Here is an 11,729-nt window from a genome sequence, read left to right as displayed (position 1 = left end):
GAATTGCAAGGTGATGTTGTGTAAATTAGCTCTACATTGTGTTGCTTGCGTTGATGAATGCAGGAATGTAAATGCATGAGCTAACCATTTTTGTCTAAACTGTGAAGCAACATTATATATGCATCATGTGCATGCTTTTTCCATATATGGCATTAGTGGAAATATGCTTTTAGAGACTTTTTGGTTGATAAATACGTTTTGCTGTGTGAAAATCACACGCACCTGGTGCGTGCGTGTGTTTAGGTTAGTAAATCACCCCCCTAGAATCAATCCAGCTCTGATTTAGACTAGGGGCCCCAGCCATGTCCAGGAGCCACAGATATACTGATCAACCAAAATGGCTGGAAAATGTAGGTTGTATATACTGAATGCAGCAGATTTGACTACATGGATTCTGGGATCTGTCCAGTACTACTTCAACATGCACCTGTGTCCAGACTGAAGACAATCGAGTATTTACATATTTTAAGAAGCAGTAAATGAGCTTCAAAACAAGCTTTCATTGACTTTGGCTGCTGCAGGCATTGTGGAACAATTCACCCACGATATTTGCAAAAATTAGGCTAATGTCTGTGTGATATCAATGTATAGAAGGAATTAACAAGAGGTGATATCAATTTAGAGGGGGAATCGATATCCCCAGATATATTATAATTGACTGATCAGTTGTACACAGAGAAACAGGGGTCACCATTGGAATTTGAATAGCCTGGGCCTTATTCACACATAGCCGCTAAATGACCGCTGTGAGGTGCATGGTCAAGATAAGACTACATTTGTGGACTCTTCGACTACAGACCACAGCAGGGGACAAAATATCTCTATACACCGGGCTCCTTACTGTCTCGAGAATGGTTGTCACTTTCATACATCAGAGGAATTAGGTTTCATCCCCAATAAAAATCCAACTCATCCGTCATAGGGAGATGAAACCGATTCCTTCTGACAGTACATGTTATAACCTACGTGCCCATATAAAATTGTAGATGTCGGTTTGACACAATCCTCTAAAAATGGTTATTTGGGGTCTGCTTGCAGCAGCCATGTGGTGAGTGGACTCGTTAAGATTGGGCTGACGCGCTGGTATTGGAAATCCTATCCCCAATTCAGGCATCGAACCGATGAGCCCAAATAACCCATGGCCACTTCAGAAGGCAGAACCTCTCCTCCCCGCAGGTAGGGCGACACCTGAGGCGATTGGTCAAAGGGCTAGAGTCCGTCCCACACCCAAATCCCCCAAAATTGGGGGGCTGGAATTATGAACTTTATTTTCGCCTGGGAGAGTGTATCTAAGAACACGGCGTTTACACGTTCCTGGCGTTCTCCCACCAGCAGGACCAACAATACTTCCCAACGGTATTTTTGTTTATGTCATTTTTTGTATGTCATTGTCTTTATTTTTACTTTTGTATATATTTTAATATGCACTGCCCGCCTTGGGATATTAAACTAGAACATTAATAAGTGGCCTTCTGTGTACTAAATTACAAATTCATCCTCCTAGAGAGATGGCCCTTGTTACTAGTGTGTGTACGCTCGGTTATAAGCTCACTATTAATCTGTATGAAATTGCATTTGTGACTGTAATTTGCATGCAGATCAGTGTGTGTGTATATGTTAGCAGATCTGCCATAGAGGGATCTGTGAATGTATGGTTTCCTTGCAGACCAGTCTGTGGACAAATTGCAGGAGGTGGCACACTAACGTGAGTCATGTGTGTGGGTGTGTGAGCACTGGGAAAGTGGTAACACAAAGATTTCTAGCTTGTAGGATAGCTTGAGAAATCACATTAGTGTGTGTTAATCGCTTGGCTGCAACATAGCCCTCAGAGTACACCAGATTGCATGTAACATTTGTATCTACGTGTGTGTGTGTGTATGTTGAGCAAGATAACTTTGGGTGAGTCGCCCTCCAGTGGCAGGCTGTGGTATTACACACTGACGATTGTTTTACAGAAGTGTTTTATCAACCCAAAGTTAGCGCCCACCCTCCTTCTCCTCCGGACGAGGAACCCGCTGTGGTAAGCGAGTCGTCTCGGGTAGGCTCCTCTTTAGACCCCCTTCACACTGAGAGGTTTATCACACGATTTCTGCGCCAAAATCGCGCATATTTCCAAGCAATGTCTCTCAATGTAGCTTGTAAAATGTATTTCAATGGAGATGTTCACATCTCACAGCTTAATGTCGCCTGTAGCTCGTCGCTCAAGCTTGAACATGACCCATTTTTCGGTAGATGTCGCATGATTTGGCCCCATAGACTCAATGGTGTCGCGCATTACCGGCGATATTGCGTGACTTTGTCACGCGATATCGCGGTACAAAAAGGTCAATTTTGCACAGCAATATGGAAGGAAAGAATGATGTCACGTCAAGACCGCTGTTGATTAGTTACAGACCAATGTAGATGCGACGAAGTCCCTCCCAAAAGTCGCGCTACAAAATGTGCATTGTCGTGCAATATCGCGCAATGTAGATCAATGCCGCTCAGCACGAAATCGCGCGATTCTCCATGTCGCTCAGTGAGAATGGGGTCCAAGTGACAGTTTGACAGGCTGGTAGTCATGAAATCACAGACCAGAAATGCTCACATGTGGGTTTAACCATATATTAAAACAATACTCTGATTTAAATCCAAACCCAAGCAGTTTTACCTGCCAAAGAATGTGTAAGGAGGCTGAGTAAGAAGCCACCTTTGTAGCCTCTAAAATGTAACAGGTAGTCCCGCACTTGTAAATGCGTATGTTGAAATAAAAGTAAGGGCACTGAAAGCTATCCAACTTATATCAGTAGAACCAATCTCTCTTTGAGAAGCAGTGCCTCTGTGGACACATGTATTTGGCTGTTTGGACGAGCACATCTGATCTTAGTATCTTAGCAGGAGCATGTTCTATTCAGAGTGGTTTGGGTTGTGCTCAACAAATCAGCACAACACATAAAACGGTCTCTTAAAGGACCAACTACGTGAGCCCTAATTCTTCATGTACCTGAACTTGAAGTGTCATCAATGCTGGTGTAGTGTTCCAGTTTAGCAGCAAGTTCCAGTTCCACCTCATGGAGATTATGGGACCGTATGGCATTCTCAACATCTTCTGTAAACTGAATCTGCTCTGCCAGACAAAGAATCTAAGAGAAGAAAATAGTGCAAATATTAAATAGTCCCAGGTGACAGCTCTCTTATCATCTAAAGCAGGGGTCTCAAACTCATTTGACTCAGGGGCCACTCAACAATTTGTTTTCTCCCATGGGTGCCAGCTTGGCAGATTTCGTACATCAAAATAAAATGTCAATCTATCCGGTATGGTACTACGGACCCCAATACACACAAAATAAGGCCCTATTCATATCTGTAAATGTAGGTGCAATTAGGGATTCCTGCGTCAGGAACTTGCATTTTTCTGCAGCAGGAATGCCTAATCTGGGTGTTTACAAGTGGCAGCTGTCACCCATTCAAGGTAATGATCAGGTGATAGCTGCTGCATGTAACCGCCTGCATACCGCATGTAATTGTATGTGATATGATTACATGCATTTAGAAAACACTCTCCCTTGTTGCACAATCGATGCGTAATCAAATGTGTAATCAAATCACATACCATTACATGCGGCATGCAGGCGTTTACATGCAGCTGCTGTCATCTATTCATTAACTTGAATGGGTGACAGCTGTCACTTGTAAACACCAGATTAGGCATTCCTGCTGCAGGAAAACGCAAGTTCCTGATGCAGGAATTCCTAATTACACCTAAAGATACAGGTGTGAATGGAGCCTAATACACTCCCCCCATACACATAAAAACCCTACCCCTGCACATATAAAATAATACACACACACACACACACACAAACACACTCATGCACATATAAAATAATACTCTTCCCCTCCCCCATACACATAAATAAATACACCCCCCCCCCCCCCCCCACAAAAAAAAAAAAAAACCCCCCCTTTTAAAATAATAAAATCCGCTCCCCACCGCACATCCAAAATACAGAGCCCCCTCTCCTGCTTACCTTTTTGCAGGGAGGAGGCTGTGAGGAGCAACGGTCGATCCCTGGTGCTATAGTGGCGATTAGTGAGGTCTGCTGCAGACCTCACGAATCCATCCTTTCTTTCGGTCGGAGCTCAGAATTGAGCTCCACCCGAAAGGATCCACCCGTGTAGCTGCTCCTGCAAGTCAGGTATGCGGTCCATGACCATGTACCTGACTCTCTCACCTGGCTGCGGGCCACATAGTACCGGCTCGCGGGCCGGTACTTTGAGACCGCTGATCAAAAGAGAAACATGCTAGTCACGCATGCATACTACAGTCATAGTGATGCATAATTTAAAACTATTACACTAAGCTATTGTTGCAATTTAAAGTGACACTAAACTTTGAATCTTAAAAATGCATTTAAATACCTTAACTATTAACAAAAATGTATCTTATTTGTGTATCACTCGGCTGTAGATCCTCAAATCATCTCTTGATTGGTGCTGACACTGTCCTTCCTTCTGGAGGGTGGCTACTTTTGTTCCCCATGGTCCCTGTGTGTGTTGTAAAGTAGTCACCGCTCCAAGTTCACTCCCATGATAGACTATAACTTCAATACAAATGAATAACCTAAACATGAGATTGTAATCCATTAAAGGAGTGAGCTTGGAGCAGTGACTACTTTACAACACACACAGGGACCATGGGGAACAAAAGTAGCCACCCTCCAGAAGGAAGGACAGTGTCAGCACCAATTCAGAGATGATTTGAGGATCTACAGCTGAGTGACGTACATATAAGATACATTTTTGTTAATAATTAAAAGGTACTTGAATCCATTTTTAAGATTTAACTCCCGTGTTTAGTGTCACTTTAATGTTATTTAAAAAAAATACCTTTTTATTTTAATCTGCAGCCTGCCTCAAATAATGTGAGGAATACAGAGTGCAGACCTCTGTATTGGTCACATTATTAAAGGCAGGTTGCAGATTGAAATAAAAAAGGTTTTTTTTTTTAATAAACAACACCTCCAGGGATTTATATCACTTTGGAGGAATTCCCTCACACTTCCTGTTGTGGCTATCAGAAAGGATGTGAAGGGACATCTCTCCAATGGGACACAGATAGCAAAACAAAAAGCTAACAGGGGTTACAACCTCCCTTTACTCTATCCAAAACTAAACTCTACTTTAAAATGAATAGTCTTTTTGGTTGACAGCAAGACACACATTTTCCAAAGTCACAAGTAAAGGTCCTCCATGTGTGCATACCAAATACTGAGGCACACAGCTTGAGAACCACACTGAACACATATTTACATGCTGTATATATAAAGAGAATAGGAAATATTGGCGACTCCTAGGACACTTACCTGAGAAGGAAAGCGGAGGGGGTCTATGGTACCCTGAGACTTCTTGCCAGCTGCCAAACATTCCACCAGTAATGTTTGTAATGTGGCCTTCATCTGGGAGGCCAAACTACTAAGCCAGACCTGTGAGACACAAACACTGCAGTCAGCTATCAGGTACTACAGGGTTCCTTCCAAGAACCTGCAGGAAAATGGCTGCAGCACCACATACTTCTGTCTGACTATGAAAGATACTTCTGTCCACTTGAGTAAGGAGCACCACTTAGCTAAACTATCACGGGAGGGTCTAAAGTCTCCATTTCTTTTGCAATATAAAGCAGAATTATTTACCCATGTTTATGAATGGATATATAGGAGGGTGGTAGGATATATAAAGGCATTCTGATTGCCTTCAGGCATTAAAGTCTGCCGCCACACAAAGACATGAATGTTAGGCCATAGACTCATATTTACTGTAGGTGAATGGACAGGGGTAGAGGAAGGAGCAGTGCTGCTTATCATTAGGCAGGAAGGGGACTTCAACAGCATGTTTTTGATATGTCGATTTGACTGATTTCTTCAAAGACACAAGAATTCTACCCAGTTGAGCCTAAAAAGGATGACCAGTTGACTGAACTCTCAGATCTATGACTAGTTCAGCCCAGTGAAAGGGTTGTGAATCCTATTTGACAAAAGTTTAGCAAATAGAGAGAGAGAGCACTAAAGGGGACATGATGGGCAACCTACATGACCAATAATGAGCCACAGTAGAAGGCAGGGGAGAGCTCAAAGTTTTCTTCCTGCCATAAACACCTGCATATCAGAGCAACTCGGTTTCAGGGCTTCGGAAAAAATATTAAAACCTATCTGCAGATCTCCAAACTGGTTTATTTAATTAATGTTGCCACTGGACACAGGATTTAGTAAAGAAAGTTTACTTAAAGCCTTCATATTATCATAAAACTGCAATTGCACATGAAACAGGGATCCAGCTAAAAGCCAATTCTTAACCAAATTGTGATTTATTCAATGCTTTTATGCTTTTTGGAACACCCCTTTTTTATGTGCCGGGGATTTAAATTTTATAGCGAACAGGAACCCCTACCAAGCACCGAGGTTCCAAGGCATTTATTAGACATGAGGAGGCAGAGCACGTTCTTGATTCCGAACTGCTTCATATTATCATATGGTTAAAAGACACCTGGAATCTGGCCTGTAGCCCAGGACAACAAAGTCACTCTCTTTCCACCAGGTCTGATACATTAGGTTGTATCCATAGAGCTCTCTAAATGTACCTATATTTTTATATCTCACCTCAACATCAGTAGTGACCAGGACCTTGCTCTGTAATGGAACAACCTCACCCTCCTGAGATTTCATGGCAACTATGTGCCTGAAGTCAGTATCAAAATCAACACTATTCACTCCTGTGGGTAAGATAATAACAAATACCATATTTAGCAGCAAACTAAAGATGAATGAGTCACAAAAAAGTAATGCAGCCAATTCCTGAAGATCAAGCAAGATGTCGGTAACATTAATGCCAGGCTTTGCCTGGAATAGACAGGTTAACAGCAGAACAGCAAGACAAATGTACTTTGCCCAAAAAATCCCCACTGTTGTGATGCAAAATTATTGTCCAATTACGAGGAACGTGTTATACTCCCCCATTTTCCACAGTGCTGTTCTGAGGACTTAGTCGCCATTATCAACCCTGAGCACGGATTAGTCTAACAGAACTTGCATCGACATTAAATTACCCAATTACTTTGCCTAGTTCAAGCAAAGTGCAGGTTAGCTTTAATCGTAGAAGGTATTTATGTTTCATCACAGATCCAAAAAAGAGTTTTATAATCTATTTAAAGTGACCCTGTCAGCTGCCGGACATTTTTTTTGATGGTACAAGTTCAAGAGCTCTCATCCTCATCTTTGCTTCACCAACAGAGACACTGACCCAGAAAACCTGCAAAAAGGAAGCTTCACCCTCACTGGCTGTACACGTTTCCAGGTCAATGACTCACTAGAAGTAAAGCAAAGAAAAGGATAACGTGAACCTTGAAAACCAAGCAAGCAATAGCAGTTCCCCTATTTATATCCCAAGAGACCTTCTATCAAGGATAGGGAATGCATCTAATAAAATAGTCCTGTATGCCTTAAAAAAAGGATCACCTTGTATTATTTTTCACAGCACAGTTACCCAACTCCCAGAGTGTATGTTGCTTTTTACCTCATGCTCCTGAGTAGAGTAGAAACTGAGATGCAGATTGACAGTTCACTCCTCTTCATTCCCAACAACGCTCTGCAAAGCAGATGGATTCTTGAATGACAGGCTCTTATCTCAAGCTCTCTGTTCGTTCCAATCACAAGTAATGTCACAGGAACGCAGAGGGAGGGGGGCATGCTCTCACAGGTATCAGCACAGACACTAGAACTGGAAGGGAAGCCTTGTTTTTTGTGTTGGGAAAGTGCAGAGACAATGAGATAATAGAGCTTTGTTGGGAATGCAGGGTAAACTGTCAGAACTGTATCTGTTTCTACTCCACACAGAAGCATGGGATAAAAGGCAAAATACACTGTGGAAATAAGGTGACTGAGCTGTGAAAAATAATACAAGGCGAGACTGATTCTCTAAGTGTCAACTGCATACCCAGATTCACTCATTTCCAACATAAATACTGCCGAAAATCACTCAAACATGTATTACACAAACCAAATCTTACGCCGGCGTTTCTCAATATTTTTTTTAGTCATGGCACCCCTTAAAAGTATGCAAAATCTCCAGGCACCCCAGTCTAAAATGTCATAGATTTTAATGAGCACCACACACCAAAAACCCAAAAAAGTGGGTTTCCCCTTCACATCAGAATCCCCCTTTGCATCAGTAGTCCCCCTTCACATCCGGAGCCACACTTTCATATCAAAGTCGCCCCCCCTTTTCAAATCCCGCGATCGTACAATAACCGCAAAGTGTATGGAAGGCGTGCGTTTCTACTGTACGGTCGCACGACTTTTGTATTTCGAGCATGTTCGAAAACCAGCTGAGAATCGTACGATTTTTGGCTGGTTTGTAGCATGATCGTGAGATAACTGCCGCACGGGCCGGTGTGCGCAAGCGCACACTGCCTGTTCAGCATTGCGGTCATCAGAAGCCCGCCCCACAGCGGGGCGGGCTTGTGATTATCGGAAGTACGATCTGCCTGTCCAAGATGGGCAGATCGTACTTTTTTTTATTTACTTTACAACCCTCGCAAGACAAAAGTCTTGCGAGGGTTGTAAAGTGTATGGCCAGCTATACACTGACAAGTGCTAATAAGCCTGGACCAGCTGTATGAAATATGTATAAGAGGGTAGGGAACATGACGGAATTATTTCCATGGCACTACTTAAATTTAAAACAAACCCGCCCTTTTTTTTTTTTTTTATTTGTGACGAAAGTGCCAACTTCTCTGCTTATAAGGCAAAGCAGGTAATTGCATTTTAATGAAAGACACCTTGGCCCCATTACTGCATTCCGGCTGGTTTTCAATGTAGGCTTCTGTAGTACGACCATTCTGAACAGCACAGCAGCATTCTGTGCTTCATAAAAAATCGAGTTCAATATGGAAACATCTTAAATGAAGAAGTTTTCACTGAAAGTTTGAAACAATTTACAGTCCTGTTACCCTTCCATAAAAATAATGGGCAATAATAAAATGAAGGTGTAACCATGGATATACTGTATGTGTAGTGATCATCATTCTGACAAAGCATCTCCAAAGAGCACATTTCTTGCTGAGGCCTCTATGGGCAGTACATGTGGTCCTAGGTCTGCTATATCCTCCAATGGCTATTAAGAGCAACAGGAAGTATTAACTATCAATTAGAATAATGTATACAGCAATTACTTTACCGGCAAACAGTTTCTTGAGGTGTGACTGGATGACTGCAGGGTTAGTGGACTGGCCCAGTATCTCCAGCAGATCGTCATCTCCAATAAAATAAAATCGGGGGAAAGCTGAACGCTTTTCCTGTTAAGGCAAAATAGGGGCACACTGTAATGAATGTCCTGGGATCATAAGATTGTTGTATGTGGAATAAACACAGGCATGTTATACCTCCAGAAACTCATTCAAGGATTTCTGGCATCTCTGAAGCTGATCCAAGATAGTTATCAAAGAGTTCCTTATTCCAACCCGCGAGGTCAACATTGTCACTCTGTTGTCTCTTTTTATATCTGACATTATAGACCTGATAATAAAAAAAATGGCATACAGTGAGATGTAACAAAATTACAGCTTACAAGTACATGGTGTGGGCAGGCTGGCAAGATTCTGCTTTCATAGAAAGTGAAGGGGAAAAGAGTTGTACTTTCAGTGCCTCTGCTGTGGATTTTGAAGATTCATTTCTTTACAATGATTATAGCTGCATAGGGAATGAAAGGATAAACTTGTTCAGAATATGGAAATACTGGGCACAGGTTCACTTAGGATTCATGTCAATGGGCTTTCTAGTCAAATGCTGCATTTTCCATTGAAACGCATGCTTAGCCCGCAGTTCAAATGCACCTTCCAGCGGACCTTTACCCCCTCTCACTAAGGCCTTGTTCACACTGTCGTGCGCATATGCGCGTACTGTCCCATATGCAAATAAATGGGTCCATACACATAGCTGCAAACATAGCTGCGAACATACACAAATGTGCAAAAACAGAATGGAACCGAGATGCGTCACTGCAGTGTATTTACGCAGATATATGCATGTTTGCGCGCATATACGCACGTACAGTTCATTAACATTTCTATTATGAATGATGCATTGTGGGATTGCAAATAGTGCACGCACATACGCTCATTATACGCGCGTGTACGCGTATATGCGCAATATACCATTTTGCTCTTGCGTTGCATGTGTGAATGAGGCCTAACAGTCACATCAGCATACAGCTCTGCAGTTGATATGAAATCATCTTACATTCACTAGCTAAATATACCTATTTTTATTTTATTTAGAATTACTGTTTTTCCACTTCCTGTTCCTCTTAGGATTTCATGATGTAGCAGCAGTTCATTGCTGGGAGATCTCATCTGTAATCTCATGAGATCTCAGGGAAAGGCATTTTCCTGCCCTAAGATGATGTGCACGGTCACATGTCCTAGACACATGTGCCAGAGTTCCAGGAAGTAAAGGGAGAAGGATTAATCTGCCCTTAGTAAAAATGGCCACCAGAAGAACGGACAGGAAAACTAAAATAAGGTATAGAAAGAATAAAAAGCGGACAGGTGTCTGTTTGTAGATTGTCATTACTAAACATTTCTAAAGCTTGGCTGTGTTTTCATTTTAAAGATATGGCTAAAGTTTTCTTTAATAGGCCATGCTGTGTTCAGAGATGCACACCTCGGCAGTCAAATGCAGCCTCTGAATGGTCATGTTTACTGCTTAATTAAAATCAAAAACATATGTAAAATGCAAGAAAGCCATGACCTTCAGCATGAGCCCTAGAAGTGGTTTTAAAATGATAGGCTGGCATTAAATCCACTGCATTTAATACTTTAAGTCCCTTACCCGGATACAAATGCATGAAATTACCGAAAATACACATTAAGAACAAAAATTAAAACACATCGACGTGCATTAAAAATACAAAGGTTTATTAAATGTATAGATGTCAATGGCACCTAACTCTGAATTCACTGGCTGCATGCTTCTTCTAATAGGTATCTCAGAAAGTACTGAACCAGGAACAGTCAATTAGAATTTATAGAAGGTCGTCAACAATGGCAGTCCATGTATTTCTTAAGGTGCCCATACACCTTACGACCATCGCAAGACTTTTGTCTTGCGATGGTCGTAAGCTTATTAAAAGCTTGTACGAGCTGCCCATCTTGGACAGGCAGATCGTATTTGCGATCAGCGAAAGCCTGCCACGCTGAGGGGCGGGCTTCCGATGACCGCAATGCAGAACGGGCAGTGTGCACGTGCGCACACCGGCCCGTTCCGCAGCTGTCGAACGAGCAGGCTAGAAACCCGCCGCCAATCGTATGATTCTCGGAGGGTTTTCGAGCATGCTGGTTCGACAAAAGACGTGCGACCGTACAGTAGAAACGGTCGCACGTCTTCGTTCACACTGCTCGATTCTCGTACGATCGCGGGATTTCACCGCGATTCTCGTACGAGAATCGAGCAGTGTATGGGCACCTTTACACTATCAGGGTTATTCATGAAGGAGCCGAAGGAGCCAGCCATAGCTTCGGCTGATCCTTTGGCTCTCTTCAGCCACCGGAGCCCTTCTGTTCAGTCGAACCAGTCTGCCCAGTTGTAATGACAGATCAGCATCTCCAAATGACCTGGGGACGCTGATCTGTCATTAAACAAAAACAACTGGGCGGAGCCGGCTGTTTTAGTTCAGTTGTTGTTTATATACATATATAA

General features: G+C 42.5%; 1 protein-coding gene across 1 annotated transcript in view; it reads right to left on the bottom strand.

Annotated features, from left to right (window-relative positions):
* The window catches only part of DYNC2H1 (dynein cytoplasmic 2 heavy chain 1), a 315,198-nt gene that overhangs the window by 248,473 nt on the left and 54,996 nt on the right, over positions 1-11,729 (bottom strand). The window contains exons 27-31 of the mRNA XM_018567326.1: positions 9,416-9,548; positions 9,211-9,328; positions 6,636-6,748; positions 5,346-5,465; positions 2,984-3,122 (exon numbers count right to left, since the gene is read on the bottom strand). Of these exons, the coding sequence (XP_018422828.1) occupies positions 2,984-3,122; positions 5,346-5,465; positions 6,636-6,748; positions 9,211-9,328; positions 9,416-9,548 (623 nt within the window). The remainder of the gene's footprint in view (positions 1-2,983; positions 3,123-5,345; positions 5,466-6,635; positions 6,749-9,210; positions 9,329-9,415; positions 9,549-11,729) is intronic.

Source organism: Nanorana parkeri, unplaced genomic scaffold (genome assembly GCF_000935625.1).
Source record: "Nanorana parkeri isolate BGI_ZX_2015 unplaced genomic scaffold, ASM93562v1 scaffold1029, whole genome shotgun sequence".
Taxonomy (NCBI): domain Eukaryota; kingdom Metazoa; phylum Chordata; class Amphibia; order Anura; family Dicroglossidae; genus Nanorana; species Nanorana parkeri.
The sequence above is the reverse complement of the archived record's forward strand: the minus strand, read 5'-3'. Positions and strand labels throughout refer to the sequence as shown.